Raw genomic sequence first — 19,450 nt, forward strand, 5'->3', positions numbered from 1 at the left:
AATACCATCAGCTCGGGGGTAGGATTTCAAGCCATGGCAAGGAGGAAGGAGCAGGCATGGAGTCTGCTGCTGCAGATGGCCAACTCCCAGGCCAGGCTGATCGCTGTTCTTCCTTGGCTTTGCAGCCCCCAGTCTGAGCCCAGAGCTCCAAGCCAGACCCTTGGGCTTCCCAGCTGAGCGCTCTGCTGAGAGGGTGCTCGGCCCAGCCGCTCCGCTCAGGTAGGGCACCTGGGTGTGTGGGCGGGAGTCCTGAGCCCCCATGACTGGCACAGACGCTGCCCTCTTAGGCCCAAGGAAGGTCCTGGAACTCAAACTACACTGCTCAGGTGTGGGGCCACCCCCACCCTGTCACGGTCTCAGCAGTGACGACAGAGTCCAGACCTGAGGCTCCCTTTCCCCCCAGGTTCCCCGGCTGCCCCCACCCTCCTCGCCGAGGGAGACACGACTGCGCCGACAGCCACCCTTGGCCCGTGGGCTCCCGTAGAGGAAACTGCACGAGGCTCCCGCCGGCTGTCTTACTCAGGCCAGACCCACGGTGAGTGTACCCGGCTTCCCTTTGCACACACCAGGAAGCCTCCCGGGTGCCCACACACTCTCCCCCTCCTTGCTCTCCTGTCCTTCCTCTCCAAGATGCAGCACTGCTTGCAAGGCGGCCAGACCCCTCCTGCACCCTTGCTCCTGTCCCCACTCTCTGTCTCCATCCTCCCAGCTTTTCCACAGTCCAAGGACTAGGTCCCTGCTCCAGGGGGGAAGGGGAGGAGCCTTACTATCCCAGAGAGCCCGGAAGTCAGGATGTCACCCAGACACACACCCGTAGACCCCAAGACCCACACAGAGGTTCACACACAGAACAGACCTACACACAGTGACACAGTACAGAGACTCCACACACAGCCTGGTGCCTGAGGACTCACATCACAGCAGGGGTGGCGGCCAGTCGTGGTGTCTGGTGTAATTATCCACTCCTGCAGGACCTACAGCTTCCAATTTATGATTCAGATGATGTGCTGCTGACTCAACAGGCCTTATCCAGGACATGGTGGCTTCTAAGGTCATCAGAGCAGCCATTTCTTCTGCTCTGTGCCTCCAGCCACATGCCCAGGGAACAGAGGTAGTGAGGTGCATCATGGGAACCAGTCATCTCCCATGCCCCCCACACATCATGGTCCCTCCTGCAGCTGCCTCCCAGTAGCCACACCCCACATCAATGTTAGGAGGAGGTGCAGAGGCCTGGGACACCAGTGCTTGGAGAAGATTCTCGGGAAGCTAGGCCCTAAATTCACTCCACCTCCCTGTTCTCCCAACAGGTCTGGGCCCTGAAGCGAACCTGCAGGTGGCACCAAACCTCAGGGCTACAAGCGAGGACACCCTCAAGGGGACCAGGAGACCCAGCTATCAGACCCCTGGGACCAACATCTGGAATAGACGGTTAGGAGACAGGCCCCACCAAGGTCCGAGCTTGCTGAAGTCACGCCATTAGCACTGGTCTGTCTTTGGCGCATCTGATCCCAGGTCTGGCCCACCCCTATCAGTCATGGGACAGGAAGCAGCCCTTTGCCTGAGTCCCTGGGTGAGGAAGACAGGGGTGCTGGCTGTCACTGCCTGCAAGTCACCTGGGCAGGGCCAGGGCTGCAGCAGCAAGACCCACCCCGCAGGCTAAACTAGCCACCTCTCTGCTTGGAGAGAGTGGGCCGGAGTGGAGTGGACACTGCCATGAGCTCACAGCCTGCTCTTCAGGGGAAGCCCAAGCTGACTTGCCAGCTCTATAAGGTGCCTGGGGAAGAGGTTTTGTTTCCTAAACCAGTCCTTGCCCTGGGTAACCAAGAGGTGGGATGACCTGTCCCTTCTCGGAAGCAATGACAGTAATCTCCGTAATGCCTCACGTTTGTACAGGCCTCTGTAATACATAAAACGCTCTACTTTCACTCTGTACAGCTACTCAAGGTAGCAAGGAAGGGAAAGGACACGCAGGTCACGGGGTTTTGGGTGCGTACACAAATCTGGCCCAGACTGCCCCACTTACCCCCGCTGCCACGTCATGGAGACGAGGCCCCAGCCCCTGTTTAAAACCCTCAACCTACCCCAGGGTGTCCATGGCAGGGGTGCTGGTGGCTTCAGTGCCACGTCTGGGTGGTGCTGGGCACCTTCGTGAGCCCCTCAGAGGGCTGGCGACCACAACTGGGCCGTCCAAACTGCCAGAGGCTCTGAACTTGGGGATGATGGTCTCCACCCCAACTCAACCGGAGCAGCAAGGCGGCCAAGAAGGGAGCCTGAAAAAGTCAGAGGCCGTGGGGCTGGGGCGGGGCATCCTCCCGCGCATCACTCGGCCCGGCGCTGCCTGTGCCGCCGCACAGCCTCACGCAGGGCCTCCAGCAGCTGCTCCTGGTTGTTGCAGATGTTGTAATGCGTCAGGCGGAGCAGCTTGTCCATGTCCTCCCGGCTGTAAGTCACCTTCATGTAGTGGTAGGGGGAGTCGGATGAAGACAGGTTCACCTCCCCGGCCTCCTGCGCCTCGGCCGTCCGCCGGACCCCTGTGGAGAGAGTGCAGGCTGGCCATGGGAGGCAACCTCACTGGGGATGGAAGGCGGGTTTGGGGTCACCTGGGTGGAGGATAGAGGAGGGCTCCAGAGGATGGTGGCTCACCTGGGGCTGAGTACTCCCGGAAAGAGGCGTTGACCAGCGGGAAGTGCAGCACAGCAGGGGCGTCAGGGTGGGCAGGGTCCGAGAAGAGGTGGCACTCCCGGGGCTGGCACTGCTCCTCGGGGCTGGGTGAGATGGACGGGAATGGGATGCCCTGCTCCTGGCAGAACCGATCCAGGATCTGCAGCTGCTGCAGGGTGGGCAGAAGAGGCATCAGCGGGATGGGCCCATGGGCTCCCAGTGTCCTCCACGCTGGACTGACTGAACGTGGAGGTCTGCTAAGATGCGGGACTGAGCGCCCAGATGCCAAGCCAAACGCTAGTGGACCCAACAGGCCAGGCTTGGTCAATGTTCTAAACCTGGCAGCCCTTCTATGGCAGCCCCTTTGGTGTCAACGGAGCCGGGCTGCTAACAACTCCCAGGTCCTGCAACTGGGAGACAAAATCCTTCCCGGGACCAGCACAGAAACTCAAAGCAAGGAGTCCCAGGGGTTCAGGACCAAACAGGGTGCAGGTACGTTTAAAATAAAATACATTTTAAAACACTGCCAGCTTCCCATCACGCCAACTTCCTGAGCAGAGTAAGTGCCCCTGGGGGAGAGTTCACGGAATCCACAGCCTTTCATTCACAGCGTCGCTATCACGGCCCCTGAGTGTTTCCTGAGCACTCCAAAGCGGATCTCTCCAGAGTCAGGAATGTCGGGCCAGCTGAGGCCAGGCCTGGCATTGCCCCCCCCACCAAGCCTGCCCGATGCCCACCTGAAAGGCTCCATGGAGGTTGTAATCCAGCGACAGGATGAGGTCCACGTCCCGTGTGGGCCGCAGGAGGGGTGGGCAGCTGGTGTTGACTAAGTAGCCAACATCCAACAGGCAAAGGAAGGGTTCTGCAGGTGTCAGCTGGCTGGGGAGGCCATCCAGTTTGGTGGCTGGAAAGGTGGGCGGGGGGAACCGGGTGGAGAGCAGCTGTCACGGGTGCTAAAGGCACCAGCCCTCCAGCCTAATGCCAGCTCCTTGCTGCTTCAGAAGGAGGCTCTGCCATCCGGCTCCTGCCCTCTCCTGCCAAAGCAGCACCTCAACTCCCAAGGCTCCACAGATGGGCCCTGACCCCAACGTAAGGAGAGGAAAAGGGGCTCCCGCTCCAAGCCAGGCAGAGAACTGAACTCAAACGAATTGGGGCCCAGGGATTGGACAGTGCAGATGTCTGGACCAGGGACCCAAGGCTCAGGTGGCCATGGGAAGAGTTTGGGGAGCTGGGAGCCGGGGAGAAAAGCAATACCTTTCCAGGCAGAGAAGTGAGGATGCTGGAAATAGTCCTTGTGGAAAGAGAGGCCACGGAGGAAATTGTGGGTGGCCTGGGCAAGTGGACGCCGTGTCAGAAGGTCAGTGAAGAACTCAGCTATCCTGCTGGCCACTGTGGGAGGCTCTTGTATATTCAGAAGGGGGACCTGCTCCTTGTCTGCAGTCAAGGACGGGGGAAACAGGGACCCTTTATTCCAGCCTCTGTGGACTCACAATGGAGGAGAGAGCCACCCCACGCTCCCCAAGTACAGCCCCACTGGCTGCCTCTCCCATCCTTCCCGGGGAAGAGCCCGGGCGCCTACCCAGGCTGGCCTGAGCCTGTGCCCAGCGGTCCCAGAACTGGCTGGGCTCGGAGGACCAATACAAGCTGTCCTGGAGGCTGGCTGCGTACACGTTGCTCCAGATGCCTGAGGAGGAGATCCGAGTGGGAGACAGTCCCCCACCTCACCACACCCAGACCCTTCCCCACAGCCCATCTGGGACCAGGAAACGTCTCAGTGACGGAGCTGGGACAGTCGAGCCCACCACCGCGCCCAGGCCCCTAGCTTCTCCCACCTCCCAGACCCGCTCACCTTCCAGGAAGCAGATGCGGGACTCAGGAAGCCGCTTTATCAGGCGCCCCATGAAGAACTCGGAGCCGAAGAGCTCAGAGGGGATGAAGGCGCCGTACTTGGGAAAGCCGACCTCGTAGGGGGAGAACTCACACCACTCTGTGAAGAGCCACACAGCCTCACCACGGGGCCCCGCGTCGGGCAGCCTCGTGACCAGGAGGCTCAGCCTTGCTGCTGGCGCCCTGAGCGTGGGACCCACGGCCCTTGCCCCCATCCCAAAGCCTGAGTGACTCGGATAGGATGACAGGCTCTGGAAAGCACGGGACCTGGCCCAGAAAAGGGGGTGTGTTAACACCCACCTTCACACACAGGCCTGGCTACCCGTCACCCCAACAACTGTGAGAGCGCAGGTCACGGTTCTGGAGCTACTCACCCCCAAATTCAAAAGTAGTCAGGTTCCGTTCTTTGGTGTTGAGAGCACAGTAGATGGGCAGAGGGTTCTGGCCACGGCTCAGGGCCTCCCGCTGGTCTGAGAGTTTGTGGTCGTGAGGCTGAGGGAAGGTAGGGTGAGAAAGCCAGGGCTTCTTGGCGCCTTTCCCAGCCCCTGCTGCCCAGGGCCGCTCCCCATCTCTGGACCTCGCCCTGGCTTTGGCTGCCCCCCTCCCCACACCTCGTCATGCAACAGCGCCTCGTTGATGAGGGCCCACAGGGTGGTGAAGCAGGGCGGGTGGCCCAGGTGTGCACGCTCAGCCAGCTCCTGCTGGTACCGCCACAGCTGGCTGGGGGCCACCACGCCCAGCTTGCTCTTGGTCACCTGCGTCTTCAGTGACTCGATGGGCCCTGCCAGGTTCTTCTGAGACCACTCTGGGTCCTCATAGAGGTTGGCCAAAGCCCTGGGAAAAGCCAAAGCCAGGGGGATTGTCACTCAAGGACCCCCATCACATGCCTTGGGCTCTCTCTTCTGCTAGGACAATGGCCCAAAAGACACCTTCCAGCGTCCCCTTGAACACCCTTCTCCCTGGCACGTGCATTCTCCCACCCCTTCCAGTTTGGTCAGAGAGGCCGGTGGAGTCTGAGACAGCCTTACCACCACACCCTCCTATCACAGCCCAACTAGCCCCCCCCAGGCTCCTACACTCAAACTCACCAGGTGGAGCCCGAGGCCCCTGTGATGTAGGAGATGCAGTCCAAGAGGCCCAGCTCCTTCAGGCCCGCCAGCTGCCCATACAGGGAAGTCATGGCCCGGGTCCCACCACCAGTGGCCGCAACAGCTACCACTGGGATCTGGAAGAGAGAACAGCCAGGCTTGGAGAGGCCTTAGGGAAGGGGAAGGCCAAGCCACAGGTGGAAGAGGTAGCAAGCCAAGTGCCCACTCAGCTCACCCACAGCTAAGGCTAGTCAAGATCTGATCAGGGCTCTTGGGACCAGTTCTAGTCAGGTCTGCTGAGGAAGGTCTAGTCGGAAGTAGCCTTGCAAGGGTCAGGCTTGTCTGGTTTTTCAGAACTCCAAGAGAAATGGACAAGTTCCAAGCCTCATCTCCTCACCTCTAGCCCCTAAGAAGTCTGGGGATTGCTTTCTTGAAGCCCCAGGGCCACCTCTCTCCCTCTTTCTAGGAGAGGTGGAATCCCTAGGAGATGCCCCAGGCCTCACGCACCGCTCTGCATCTGATGTGATCAAGCTCCTGACAACAGCAAGGGAGAGGGAAGCAGAGCAGGGTCCAAGGCTGGCTCGGCACCAGTTCTAGTCTGGTTAGGGCACAACCAGTCCTAGCATCCAGCACTGAACCCGAGGACGCCCCCCAATCCAGCCCAGTCCCCAGACCTCATCCTCCTGCAGGTCTCCATCCAGCTGCAGGGCCTGCTTCAGGGCCTTGGCCACCACCTGTTTCCTCCTGCTCAGGAAGGCCCGCTCCTCGGCACAGGGCCTGCAGTCCAGCCGCACTGCCAGCTCTCTCGGTCTGGGTGGGAAAGAAGGGACCGTGAGGCAGCTCCTGGCCTCATCGGAGAAAGAGAAGGGGGCCAGCCTGCCTGCCCCGGGAAGCCAGCCGCCACCCTTCTCTCCTCTCCCCAACCCTCGCCCCAGCTCCTGTGTCCCCATTGACGTGTGATGTGTGGACGTGAGGGGGAGAAGGTGAACCCAGACCCTGGCGGGGACACACTTGGGGAAGCAGCACAGCGGATTCACAGGACCAGGAAAGCGGTGACTGAAGAGGCTCCAGGGGGGACCCAACGCCATCGATCCACTTCCTCCTCTCAGCCTCCCTCCCTCACTCACCCAAAAATGACTCTAAAGGGGACAGGAATGGTGCTCCCGCCTCTTCATGGTGGGGAGCTAGCCCCCCAGGCATGTGCAGGGCCAGTGTAGGCGGCTCCTCCCATCTCCTGAGGGTTAACTGAGGCCCCGAAGGGGCGCGACTGCACTCCTCTTGGTTTCCTTGCCCCCTCTGTGCCTCTAACCACTGTTCCACCTTCCATCTGCTTTTCCAGCCAAACATTTATCAAGGGCCTCCCAAGTGCCAGGCACTGGGCTAGACACACACCCCTCTGACTGAAGCAGGAATGCATGTAAAAAGTTAACAGGAAGAGCCTTCATCTGCCAAGGCTCCAGCACCTCAGGCCCCACCCTGGGAGCAAACCCCTGAGCATCTCAGGATTCACGGTGGCCGAGCCTGCTAGGGGCCGCCCCATGCCTGCTCATTCCTCCAGGCTGAGTGCCCACTGCTGTCCCCCGTGACCTTTCCCAGTGCCAGCCGGCCTCTCACCCTTCTTCTTTTTTCAGCTCCACCTTCATCAGGGGCTCCTGAAAACCATGAAGCCTCCAGTCACAAAGATGGGACACCCCGTTTCCTTCAATCCAGCCTAAGCCACGTCCCATGACACAGCCCCATGCTCCCTTGGGCCCCAGCCACCTCCACAGGGGCCAGGCCTCAGGCCTGAAGACAGGGATGCTCAGAGGACCCCTCTCCCCAGAGCCTGGCCTGGCATTTGTCCACGGCCTGGCCCAAGGACAGAAGCCGCTAGAGAAGCAGGCCAGCCCTTCAAGGCCTGGGGCCTGGGCCCACCCCACCCGTGCACATCTGGCTTTCTTCCTCTGGATGACCAGTACCTGGGATGTAGGGAAGACACGTCTCACCACCTGGTCAGAGGGCAGTGCCCTCAGAGGCACCTTTAGCTGCTCTTGGGGCTCATCCTGCAGGAAGGATGAAGAGGACCTAAGAATCTCCACCCTTCCATTCCAGCAAAGCCTCACCAATTGCCCCAGGAGTGACAGAGAAGTAGCCGGAAGGGGGACAGGAGGCTGAGGTCAACCCCACACTTCCCAGGATGCCTGACACTGCCAGGGAGTGATGGGGAGGGGGCTCGGGGTGAGCAGAGGAACAGGCTGGCAGGAGGTGCCAAGGGAAGCAGGGTGGAGGGCTCTGCGGGCCTCAGCGCCCGGGACGTCCCAGTACCTGCAGGTGAACACTCAGCTCCTGCTCCCAGCAGGCCGGCCAATGGAAGCGGAAGGAGCCGGCGCCCACGGAGGCCTCCTGCGGACCCTCACAGGACCCAGGAACCACGAGCTGAACTCTGCCCTCCGACCCTGGAAAGAGGAACCAGGGCAGAGAGGCTCGGAATGGGATCTCAGCCCACAGAGGCCCCTGTCTTGCCTAAGGGGCCTGGGGGACGGGGCACCTCCCCCCCCCACTGAGATGGAGGTCTGGCTCAGACCTAGGCTGGGAGATGGGGTCCCACCACAGCCCCTCTGAGGACTAAAGGGAAAAGCCCCAGCATGGATTCATCCCCTCACTCCTGCTCCTGGCTGAGAGCTGGGGGCAGCTAGTGCAAGGTTCCCTCCAGGGTCCCCTTAGAAAGGGGAAGACAAGGGCTGAGAGACGGCAGCTATCCCAGTGGTTCGGGGACTCACCCTGCTGGCCCCCAGCCTTCTCCAGTTGAACACACAAGCAGGAGAGCTCCCGGGCCTAGGTCATTAAGAGAGCCCCTCAGACTCGAGCCCCTCCCCTGCTGGAGATGCCACCCTCCCGACACCCTGGTTCTTGCTCCTCAGCACCTTTTTACCTTGGCCCTGAGTCACCAAACATTTGCTTGGGGTTGTAGCCTCTGGAACTAAAATCCCAGCCGCTCCCGCCCCCAGCAACAGCGCTACCCGACCCCCGTGGTGGGCCCAAGCTTCAGGCCCAGGGAGAAGGGTGAGCACAGGGCACGAGGGAGGGGTTCCAGACTCACCACCAGGATGCCATTACTGACGAGGCGCTCAGCACAGTCGGTCCTGGAAAGAGCCCCCAGTGACCCTTACCGAGAATCCAGGTTCCCATCCCCCAAGGAGGTCTGGGCTTTCCTCCTCCACCCCTGATGCCTCCCAGAGAAGGGTGTCAGGTCTGGGTGCGCTGGGCTCTCTCCTTCCCAGAAGGAATCACTCCCACCCGGGGAAGTGCCCCATGGCCCGACTTACAGATTCTGCAGCCGAAATTCAACTTCCAGCTGCTCCTTGCCCTGTAGAGAGAAAGAAGCAAGTTAGAAACGGTGAGGAGTGCATGTGTGTAGGCCCCAACCCAGACACCTGGGCAGCTGCGGTCCCAGTGGTGAGGAGAGCCACTGTCCACCTTCCCTGGACTGCTCCAAGAAAGCTGCCCTTGGCTCAGGGGGCAAGACAGAGGGTCGGGGACAGGACCGCTCTCTGGTGGACAGTAGCTCCTCGCTGACAGAGGCCTCTGGGATGCCAGGGAAGCCTGGACCACTCACTGGAGAAGAAAGCCATGTACCTGACCACCCTCCAAAGCATCCCCTCCCCACAGCTGAAGCCCTCCGCTGCCTGCACACAGCCTTGCCTGAGGGTTCAGTGAGAAGCTCTCACGCCGGGACTCCCCAGCCCGCAAAGTCCCCACGTCAAACAGCACCAACAACAGAGGGTCATCCTTGGTCAGAAGGTCCTGGTCAAAGACTTTGAACTGCACGATGTTCTGAAAGGGGAACAGAGTAAGGGGGCTGCAGGAAGAAGGGGTGGGACAGGGGTGGGACAGGGGTGGGTCAGGGAGCAGGGCCAGGCTGATGCCTGCCCACCTTGAGCTGGGTGTGGATTCGGAAATGAAAGCTCTGATTCCAGATGGGGTTTCTGCTGTTCTTGACCACGCGCGTCTGGAGCTGGTGGCTGGAGGCCGAGGGCAGCCACAGAGTCACGTAGCAGTCAGAGGGGGTCACTGTGGGAAGGAAGAAGGAGCACCTGGTGCTGGCCAAGAGCCCTTCCCAGCCCAGCTGCCCAGAGCCCACGTCCTTCCATCACAGGCAGCCCCAGGAGACCTAGAGACCCAGGGAATGGGGTTGGGTCGGGAGGCAGGAGGTGCAGGCCTGACCCTCGACGTTCCATCCACTACCTCCTCTCAGCACCCTCTCTGGGACCCGCCGCCCGCCCAGCCCTACTTGCATCTCTTCCCACTGTCCTGCCCCACTCTGAAGCCAGCTGCAGAACCACTGCCCTCTCTGGGCCCAGCACTCACATAGGTCCTTGGAGGGCAGGTCACGGGCCTGCAGGACATGAATGGTGAGCAAGCAGGTCCCAGGCACCTTTGCCTGCAGAGGAGAGAGAGAGAAACAGGCTTACTACAGGCTGATGGGCCCAAAGGGGAGGCTGGGGTGACACCTTGAGGCCTAGTCCTGAACCAAAAGGACCAGCCCTGCCCAGCCACAGGCCTGTCCTCCACCCACCAGAGTCCTGAGCCAAAAGGCGGCTGTAGTATCTCTTGATGACGCCTGCCTACACTTACACAACATGCTGCACCGGTTCTGGTCCAAGGGCTTCATGTAGATTAACTCGATTTAATCATACAACCACCCTATGCATGAGAACTACTTATTATGACCAACCCCACAAGGAAACAGAGGCACAGAAAGGCTAAGTAGTTGCTTGCCCAAGACCCAGGGCCAGGATTGGAGCAGGCTAGCTCGACTTGTGCTCTCCACTCCCACACCTACCTGCTTCCTTACTCTTTCCACCCCACAACCCTGGCTCCCCTTTACTAAGCAGTCTTGAGGCTGGTCTTGGGTGGCAGAGGGGACCCCTGGGCAGCAAAGGGGGTGTGGATAGAAGGGCCCTGATGGAACGGAGTCCAGGGGCAAAGCTGGAAAAGCTCACCCATCATGCCCTAAGCAACTGAGAAAGAACACAGGAGCGGCCACTTCCTCTGGGGCCCCAGGACGGCAGCTGGGAGCCTGAGTTCTCAGGGCCCAAATCCATGGTGCCAGGGAGCTCTGCCTAGAGCCCATTTCTAGGGCAGGAAAAACACAGAATGATCCTGCTTCCCAAGACCCTGCCTTTTCCCTGGCTTCTGCTCCCTGGCCCTGTCCAAGGCCGGCAAACAGCTGGAGAAGCCCATAGCTCCCTCAAGAAACAGCATTAACCAGACCCCGCAGGGACCAGTGCCCTAGCAGGTCTTACCAGAGCCATGAGGCAGAGAGTCCTTGGGAGGAAGGAATGGCGGGCAGCACCTGCAGGACTGAGGACTGTCAGCTTTCTCACCGAGAGCCAGGGATGTCCCAGGAGGCCTCGAGCTCCTCCCTGGTTCCTGCCCACCGCTTCAGCTCCACCCAAGCCCCACACCCACTCCTGGACCAGCCGCCCGTCCAGGAGATGAGACACCTTAAGCCCACACAGAGCCAATGACACCCTCGTGATGAGGGCTTAGCACCCCCACAGACCCATCCTCTCCAGCCACCGCCCGCTGGGCCCCACAGCCCTGCTCTCCCTGCCTGGACCTCGAGGAGGAGCCCCCAGGAGAGCTTGCCGTCAGCGGCTGAGCAAGAGGCCGCGGGGTCTGGCTGGGGTTGCGGTTGAAGGGGCTGCTGAGGTCTGGAAGGCAGGGAGCGGGCCCCAGAGTGGCAGCAAACCCGCGAGCCGCGTCCCCAGCCCCAGGGCCTTCCACAGCCTCCTGGTGCCAATGTGACAGAACCGCCCGGTCTTCACTGAAGTGCTTGGCCAACCTGAGGGGAGCGCCCCGGGCCCCAGCGTGAGCCGGCAGGGCTGTGGCTTGTTCTGTGAAACAGCCCTTCAAAGCCACGTGCCGGGCTGCCTCCACCTTGGAGCTGGGTGCTGGGTGGCAGCCAGGGAAGGGGGCTCTTCCGTCCCCAGCGCCAGGTTGGGGCAAGGGGGCGGGGTGGGGACAGCGAGTGCAGAGACCCACGAGGGACAGGGGTTTCTGTCCCCTCCTATCTGTGCCTGCTGTGAGGGAAACAAGGGCAACCCTTAGGGAACAAGACCCCACCAGCTGCCGTGGAGCTGAAGGTGGAGAGCAAGCAAGGCCAGAGCGAAGCTAGCGAGAGCTTTACAAGCTCTCCGTCAATGAGCTCCGTGCCACAGAGTGACAACAGGGCTGAGGTCGGCCTGCTTGCCCCAGAGAGGCTGTGACAGCAGCCGGGGACAGAGGTCTCGGCTGCAGAGATCTCCTCAGGCCCCGGCCTGGACCCAGCCCTCACCCCCAAGCAGGGTCACCCTGAAATGTTTACCTGAACCTTCCAGCCCTCACCAGACCACAGAAGGCAACCATGAGGGAGCCTTAGCACATACGTGAATCATAGCCGCCTTTTATTGAACGCTTCCTCTGCGCCAGACCAGTGCCATCCTTACAGATACCAGCCCCAACACGCCATGAAGTAGGAACGATCGTTATCTGTTTTACAGACAGCACACTGAGGCTGTGAGGCAGTAACTCGCCCAAGGTCACGGCGCTGGTGAGAGGGTGCCGCACCTGAACCCCACTCCTCTTCCAGAACAGGCTGCTGCCTCACCTGTGCGCCAGCTGCCTGGGAGACCACACCCAGACCTGCCTGGCGCCTCCTGGTCCTCCCGATCCTCTGAAGCTGACCCTAAGCCCAGCTGGGCCAGCAGCCAGAACCTCTGACTCCAGATTGCCTCTCGAGGTGACTGGCTCAGGAGGGGCACGGCCTTTTCCGTAAGTCGTCCTTGGCGATGTTCACCAGGGCTCGGTCAGTTGAGGCCTGAGGCCTTAGTGAGGGAGTCAAGCAGCTGGAAGTAACTGTACTTGAGGTCATACTCCATGTCGTACCAGAAATTCACTGTGGAGAGAATGGAGACCGGAGCACGAGGGTCCCCCTTCTAATCTAAGCTTCCCCACACACACCCCCGGTGAGCTGGGCAGCCCCTCACCGGCCATGCAGCCATGGGACTGCTGGACGTGGTGGAACCACAGGGCGGGCAGATAGAGCATCTCGCCAGTCTGCACGGTGCAGTGAAGGGCCTGGGCCTGACTGTAACTGGGGTACTCGGCCAGATCTGGAGCCAAGGGGTCCAGTGGGATCCAAGGCACCTGGGAACACAGCAGATTCCAGGGAGTAGGCCCAAAGCCCCAAGGCCCTCCAGCTCTGTCCCTGGAGGTAAACACCATGGGCCCTGCCCTGCTTGGCACCGGGAGGCCCAGACGTAGGGATTCTCCAGAGCAAAGCACCACCTCCCCATCTCTTTTGTGCCTGTTCCTCAGAGCCCAGGTTCCTTGCCTCCCCGCTCCCGGGGCCCAGGAACAAAGCAGACACCTTCTCCATGGCCTCTTCATCCACCATCTTGAATGAGCCCTCTTTGGTTAGCTGGTAGGTTGCCGGTGTGTACAGCTCTGAAGCCAGAGGGAGAAAGCTATGGGCACCCTCAAAGGGCCTGGAGCTTGCCCACCACTCCCACTTGTTCCCTGGGTGCAGGGGCAAGAGGGCCAGGAGTCCTAGTGCAGCGGAGATGCTGTGTCCACACCTCAGGCCTGGGGTCCAGCCCGCCCAGGGCTACCCACTGCCCTCCCTCTACTTTGGGCCACCTGCTCCCCGGCCCCTCCAGGCTGCATCCCCTACCATAGGGGATGAAGGGCCGGTCGCTGGGTGGATGCAGCAGGAAGTGTTTCTCTCCCGAGACCACACAGTAGAGGTTCTCATAGTGGTCCTTATGCACTGCCGACACAGAGGGCCCAGTGGGCAGGGTTAGGAGGGGGCAGACACTCGCACTTGGGGCCCTGCACCCCAAGACAGCTTACAGTGTGACAGAAGAGCAGACAAAGTCAGAGGAGGCTCGGGGGATGCCAAGGAGAGGAGTCTGGCAGGCATTCAGGCATCTCAGATCTCTGCCTGCCAGGGACTTGACACCAGGAGGGGAATTCACACAAACAGGGTTCTTCTGAGTCTACCCCTGAGACTTAGCTGGCCTTCAGTGCTTTCTAGGGACCTACAAGAAACAAGGTCCCCCGCGTCCAGTGCCGCGGGCACCTTCGCCCACCTGAGCTGCTGGGGAAGGCCCTCTGTTATGCCTGAGCCCCAGAATCCCAGGAGAAATCTTAGAGATCAATCAGTCCGACTTCCCTGCAGGCCAGCCTTCCACTCTCCGCCTTGCCTTCGCTCCCCACAACCTCCTCCCCACCTTTGTATTCCCGACACCTACATGATGTCACTGCAGCTGCCTCCCCCAGCCAGAAGTTCACAGCATCAGGCATCTTTCCTGTGGGTCAGAGGAAAGAGGGCGAGTTAGGAAAGGCCAGGCTGGGAACTACCACCACACAGTGATGCTGGGCCAGGACCTGGGCGGGGAGCAGAGGGGCCCCAGGAAAACGGCAGGGAGAAGGGGCAGAGGTGGATGAGCATGGCGAGGGGCCTCTGTCTCCTGGAGAAGGAAGGGCAGCCATCTTCAGTAGTTCATCGAAATGAAGTCAAGGCCGAGGGAGCTGACCCCGTGGGGCCAGGAGTGTGGGCCGTCATCAGCAAGGGGAGAGGTGCAGCAAGCGGGGCTGGCTCCCACCTTCCCACTTCTTCCCTGCCCGGGCCCCACCTCCACTCACCCAGCGCCTCAGAGGCCCAGGGCACGTGGGGCTCCAGATCAGGCAACAGCTGGGGCAGCTCGGTGAGGAGGTTGGAGCACTGCTTCTGCACGTAGAGGACCCCGGGGTGTTGTGCTCGGCCCTCCAGCACGTCCAGCACACAGCTCAGGGGCAGGCGGCGCTCGGCAGGCATCACAAACCGGTCCCCTCGCACGGCATCCGCGTAACCATCTGGGGTCACCGCCACACTCACCTCCGCGGAGCCCGCCGTGGCTCTAGAGGAATGGACATTCAGTCCAAGCCCAGACGCCCCAAGGCACCGCCCACACTCTGCACCCAGGGCAGCCCCCACCTGAGGTAGGGGAGGGACCACTTCTGGAGGGCTGGCCAGTGCTGCAGGGCATTTCGGATGATGCAGGGCCTGTTGGGGCAGACCCAGTCACGGTAGAAGTGGAGTGGACCCGGGGGCTTGTCCAGGTAGGGCACAGCAGGAGGCACGCTGAGCTCTGAGAAAAAGAGGCGGGGGAAGGGGGTTGAGGCCAACAGTACCCAGTTGCTGCCCCACGGCCTGCCTAAGAGATGCCCTCTCTGGGCAGTTCACTGTGTCACCAGGCAATGCCTATAGGTGACCAAGGGACCCTGGACAACCAGGAATAGAAGAATGAGGAGGGAAATTAAAAGGAGAAAGTGTGAAACACCCATAAACACACCAGGATGGGCCCTAAGAGTCCACAGGGCCACGGGCTGCTGCTCAGCACACAACCCAAACCCTCCAGGGGGCCACATCCGGCCCTGCACAGTGAACCCCTGGCTTTCCTACTCTGGAGTGGCCAACCTCCTGGCATCCATTAGGAAAGGCAGCCATGGAGGCAGTGTCGGGAGCTCCAGAATGAGTAGAGCTGAGGCCCCAAGGCCAACGCTTGTAATGGGTGGGCCAAGGTTCTGAAGAGCACCTAAAATGTGCTGAGGACTTGGCTGGGCCATCGTGGAGGTATTAAGGGATGATTTGAGCATCATCTCAAGAAGCTTACAACCTAACTGGAGAGACAGGCTGCCACACAAAACCATCGGAAGAAAAGTAAGGGCTGAACTGTCTTCTGGTCTTACCGAACAGCATCACCATCCTCAGACACCCAGGGCTGCCATGTGTATTTGGGCAGATCGTGTGGTGCACCACCTGTGCAGAGGTCAATAGTGGCCCTGTGTCACCCTTAACAAAAATCTCTTCTTATTTACTTATTTATTCATTTATATTTGGCTGCGTTGGGTCTTCGTTGCTACGCTCGGGCTTTCTCTAGTTGCAGTGAGTGGGAACTACTCTTTGTTGCGGTGCGCAGGCTTCTCATCCTGGTGGCTTCTCTTGTTGCAGGACACGGGCTCTAGGCGCGCGGGCTTCAGTAGTTGTGGCTTGCGGGCTCAGTAGTGCAGGCTCAGTAGTTGTGGTGCACGGGCTTAGCTGCTCTGAGGCATGTGGGATCTTCCTGGACCAGGGCTCAAAGCCGTGTCCCCTGCATTGGCAGGCGGATTCTTAACCACTGCACCACCAGGGAAGCCCCCAAAATCTCTCCTTTTCAACTCTTTCTTCTCATTCCTGGTATCCTACTGATTACCTCTAAGTCCTATTGATTCTACCACCTATGTCTCTCAAGCCACACACACCCCTTTCCTCTGCTGGTAACCACATTCAAAGTTAGCTCATTTGGGTCCTCAAATGTCACTTTGATGAGGCTTCCCTCTCTGGCCACCCTTTTTAATATTGTAACCTGCCCCCAACAATCTTTATACCCCTTCCCTTCTTATTTTTATCATTTCTCACTATCTAACACTATATATTTTACTTATTCCATTTGTTTATCGGTCTCTCTTGCTAGAATGTATGCTCCATGAGGGCAGGGATGCTTCTTAGTCACTGATGTACCCCCCCCAGGACCTAGCACACAGTAGGTGCTCAGTAAATATTTGCTTAATGGTTGAATATAAGTCTCCAAAATCTCCTGGCTGGATGATTGCTGCAGTGAACTAACTGGTTTCCTTGGCTTAATTCCACTCCTTCTCAAAGCATCCCCCACCCTGGCCCAGTCATCTTCCTAAAATACAATCTCATCTTGTCACACCTCTAGTAAAAAGTCCTTTGACGGCTTACCACTGCTCCTTACAAAATATAGTCAGCCTTGGCACACACATTCAAGACACTCCCGTGATGAGGCCCAACCTACTTTTCCAGGCTGGTTTCCTCCTGTCTGGTGCCTGCCCGTCAGCACACACTCTACTCAGGTGGTGCCAAACGTTGTTCCTGCTGCTCACTCACACTGGAATGCCTTCCTCCTGGCTTTTATACAGGGCATCGGCTTTGCTGTGTTATTTTCATCCTTGCGGTCTAGCCTGAATGTCTTGGTCCCCAGTGGGTGGTTACTACATCCTATCCCAACAGCCACTGCACTCATTTCCACCTCCGAGGTCACGCTCTCTCTCATGACCGCGTCTCCACGCCGGTCATCTGGGCCTTGCCATCAGCTGGAAAGTGAAATGTCTTTAGATCAAAAATTGAAACTGAGTGGGAAGACCCTGGTGGTCCCCGGAAAACTGAAAAGGAAGTATGCTTCCTTCACTGGCTCAAGAGGCAAGATGGAATGTGCCAGGTAGATAAGGGAGCGAGGGCGAGGAACCTGCCAAAGGGGCTTCCCAGTCATGCCAGCCCATCTAAGCAGTCACCTGGTGGGGCTCAATAAATCTCCCTGTTATTCTTACTAGGAGTCTTAAAATAAGTGGACACTGCCTTTTGTTTTTTTTTTAACCCTTTGTACTTTCTGTAATTACTTCAGTTTTACTTTTTCACCGTTTAATAGATTTCCTTTAGAGAATGGCCACTATTCCCTCCTGGGGCTTCCAAGTGAGAATTTCAAAAAGGATCCAAACAATTCCTCTGGTCCGACAATTCTTCTGCTAGGAATTTAACCAACAAAAACACACATGTGCACAAAGGCTCTGCTCCAGACACACCAGCCTCCTCACTGATCCCTGAACACACCCGGCACACTGCCACCATAGGGCATCTGACCCACGTGCCCTCTCCTGGAAAGCTCTTGTCTCTCAGAGGTCTGCTCGGCTCCCCTGCTCCCCTCCTTCTTCAAGCCAGTGCTCAGATGTCGCCTTATCGAAGAGGCCTACCCTGACCTTTTCATTTCAACCTGTAACCTGCCCTCCACCCCACATCCCGAGCCTCCTCATTCTGCTTTACTTTTTTACCCCAAAGCACTTATCTTCTAACCCAATTTTTTCTACTATGTAATTTACTCATTTAGTGTGCCTATGGTTAATTGCCTCCTCACTTAAAATGTAAGCTCTACAAGGGTAGAGATTTGTTTTCTTTGCTGATGTATCCTAAACATACTGAACGGAGCCTGGCACACTGAAGAGCTTACTAAGTATTGGTTAAACATCGTTTAAAGTATTGGTTGCAGTATTGAAAACAATAGACTGGAAATGGCCTAAATGCCTACCAATAGTGGGCTGATTAAATAAATTACAGCATTAGTACACAGCAGAGGTGGAAAAGACTGAAGTAGAGTGATATGGAACGATTTTCAAGATACACAGTACAGAAGAGTGCGCTTAACAAGCTACCATTTGCATAAAAAGGGAGATATAACAGTCATAGATTTGTGTGTAGATATTAACAGAGTATTTCTGGAAGGATGCATACTGGAGCCTGGAATGGTAGGGAAGCTTACTTTACATTGTGTTGAGTCTGCTGGGGTTTTATTTTTTTTATTATTTTTTTTTTTTGCGGTATGCGGGCCTCTCACTGCTGTGGCCTCTCCCGTTGCGGAGCAACAGGCTCTGGACGCGCAGGCTCAGCGGCCTTGGCTCACGGGCCCAGCCGCTCCGCGGCATGTGGGATCTTCCCGGACCGGGGCACGAACCCGCGTCCCCTGCATCGGCAGGCTGACTCTAAACCACCGCGCCACCAGGGAAGCCCCGAGTCTGCTGTTTTTTAAACCATGTGCCCATGTCACTATTCAGTGATAAGATACTGCTTAAAAATAGAAAGAAAAAAAGGAAGAGAATAAGAGAGAAAAATAAAAACCAAGCAGGGGGGCTTCCCTGGTGGCGCAGTGGTTGAGAGTCAGCCTGCCGATGCAGGGGACACGGGTTCGCGCCCCGGTCCGGGAGGATCCCACATGCCGCGGAGCGGCTGGGCCCGTGAGCCATGGCCGCTGAGCCTGCGCTTCCGGAGCCTGTGCTCCTCAACGGGCGAGGCCACAACAGTGAGAGGCCCGCGTAGCGCAAAAAAAAAAAAAAAAAAAAAAAAACCAAGCAGGGAAAGAGCCAGGGATCTCCAGTACAGCTGCCTCCAGTTCTCCCAAAGCTCTGCAGTGCTCGCAGCTTGGAGGAGTCTTTTCCTGAAGGAAGCGATCCAGCAGGGGTTCAGAGAGGGAGAAACCTTAAAGATTTCACAACAGGGAAGGGTGGGAAGGGCAACAACAGAATGCCCCAAGTATTCGGTGCCGGCTGACGGTGGGAAACACAGAACGCCACCAGAGTAAAGACTGGGCCGGGTCTTGGGAATAATGTGAAGAGTCACCCCAAGAAGCCACGAAAGTGCGGGAACACGGAAGGAGGGGAGCTGAGGGCCCACCCAGGGGGCTGCGACACGCGCGATCAGAGAGGGGCCGGCCACCAGTCACGTGCACAAGGTTCCGCACCCCTTGAGGAAAAGAAACACGGTGCACTCTGGTGCCAGTAGCCCAGGAAGAACCAGGCGCACCCGGATCCGCGACCCGGTTCTCGGCAAGCCCAGGGCCCCTCCCGCATCTTGTAGTTGCTCTGCGGTCGACGAGCCACCCCACTCACCCCTTGCCGCAGCCGGGAACTCCCGTAACTCCCTTCGCACAGCGTCCAAAGCCGCGTCCGCCATGATGACGCCGCCACCGCCCCTCCCTCCCTCTCTCCTTAAGACCTCGCCCCGGGCCCGAGGCCCCGCCCTTCCCTGCGGCCTCAAGCCCGGGCTCCCAGCCCTCCCCCACGCCTCGTCCTCCCCCACACTGCAGCTGAAGTCCGCAGCTTCCAACTGCCCACCCCCATACACCCCCAGGCGACCAGATTTCGTATCCATTCGGCGAGAAGCCGCGCCTCCTCTCGCCTGCCCCACTCGCTGGCAACCC

General features: G+C 58.9%; 2 protein-coding genes across 3 annotated transcripts; both read right to left on the reverse strand.

Annotated features, from left to right (window-relative positions):
• Positions 1 to 1,879: 1,879 nt before the first annotated feature.
• Positions 1,880 to 12,153, reverse strand: PLA2G4B (phospholipase A2 group IVB). Of its 2 annotated transcripts, none has more exons than XM_033435742.2 (20): positions 12,047 to 12,153; positions 9,984 to 10,056; positions 9,550 to 9,686; positions 9,318 to 9,449; positions 8,942 to 8,982; positions 8,716 to 8,758; positions 8,396 to 8,450; positions 7,941 to 8,071; positions 7,595 to 7,678; positions 7,251 to 7,288; positions 6,311 to 6,446; positions 5,637 to 5,773; positions 5,160 to 5,382; positions 4,923 to 5,040; positions 4,511 to 4,648; positions 4,241 to 4,345; positions 3,916 to 4,095; positions 3,399 to 3,565; positions 2,644 to 2,830; positions 1,880 to 2,531 (listed from the first exon to the last, which is right to left on the reverse strand). In XM_033435742.2, the coding sequence occupies exons 1-20, from the start codon at positions 12,053 to 12,055 to the stop codon at positions 2,320 to 2,322; spliced, it is 2,346 nt and encodes a 781-aa protein (XP_033291633.1). In that variant the 5' UTR covers positions 12,056 to 12,153; the 3' UTR covers positions 1,880 to 2,319. The 2 variants fall into 2 exon arrangements, with proteins under 2 accessions (XP_033291633.1, XP_004274010.1); XM_004273962.3 differs by lacking the exon at positions 12,047 to 12,153 and adding an exon at positions 10,922 to 10,965.
• Positions 9,580 to 19,299, reverse strand: JMJD7 (jumonji domain containing 7). Its single transcript, XM_033435744.2, has 13 exons — positions 19,140 to 19,299; positions 14,638 to 14,791; positions 14,307 to 14,560; positions 13,913 to 13,969; positions 13,333 to 13,428; positions 13,030 to 13,106; positions 12,647 to 12,806; positions 12,268 to 12,555; positions 12,047 to 12,149; positions 10,922 to 10,971; positions 10,619 to 10,751; positions 9,984 to 10,056; positions 9,580 to 9,686 (listed from the first exon to the last, which is right to left on the reverse strand). The coding sequence occupies exons 1-8, from the start codon at positions 19,201 to 19,203 to the stop codon at positions 12,467 to 12,469; spliced, it is 951 nt and encodes a 316-aa protein (XP_033291635.1). The 5' UTR covers positions 19,204 to 19,299; the 3' UTR covers positions 9,580 to 9,686; positions 9,984 to 10,056; positions 10,619 to 10,751; positions 10,922 to 10,971; positions 12,047 to 12,149; positions 12,268 to 12,466.
• Positions 19,300 to 19,450: the final 151 nt, after the last annotated feature.

Source organism: Orcinus orca, chromosome 2 (genome assembly GCF_937001465.1).
Source record: "Orcinus orca chromosome 2, mOrcOrc1.1, whole genome shotgun sequence".
Lineage (NCBI taxonomy): Eukaryota > Metazoa > Chordata > Mammalia > Artiodactyla > Delphinidae > Orcinus > Orcinus orca.

Excerpts from the sequence above, each read along its gene's own strand:
- PLA2G4B (XM_033435742.2), bottom strand. Across the intron at positions 8,759-8,941 it reads GAATTTCGGCTGCAGAATCT|GACCGACTGTGCTGAGCGCC; the intron begins GTAAGTCGGGCC and ends GGCTCTTTCCAG. Across the intron at positions 2,532-2,643 it reads CCGGGAGTACTCAGCCCCAG|GGGTCCGGCGGACGGCCGAG; the intron begins GTGAGCCACCAT and ends CTCTCTCCACAG.
- JMJD7 (XM_033435744.2), bottom strand. The coding sequence starts at position 19,203 with ATGGCGGACGCGGCTTTGGACGCTGTGCGAAGGGAGTTACGGGAGTTC. Across the intron at positions 14,561-14,637 it reads TGGTCCCTCCCCTACCTCAG|AGCCACGGCGGGCTCCGCGG; the intron begins GTGGGGGCTGCC and ends CCATTCCTCTAG. Across the intron at positions 12,556-12,646 it reads GTCCCATGGCTGCATGGCCG|TGAATTTCTGGTACGACATG; the intron begins GTGAGGGGCTGC and ends TTCTCTCCACAG.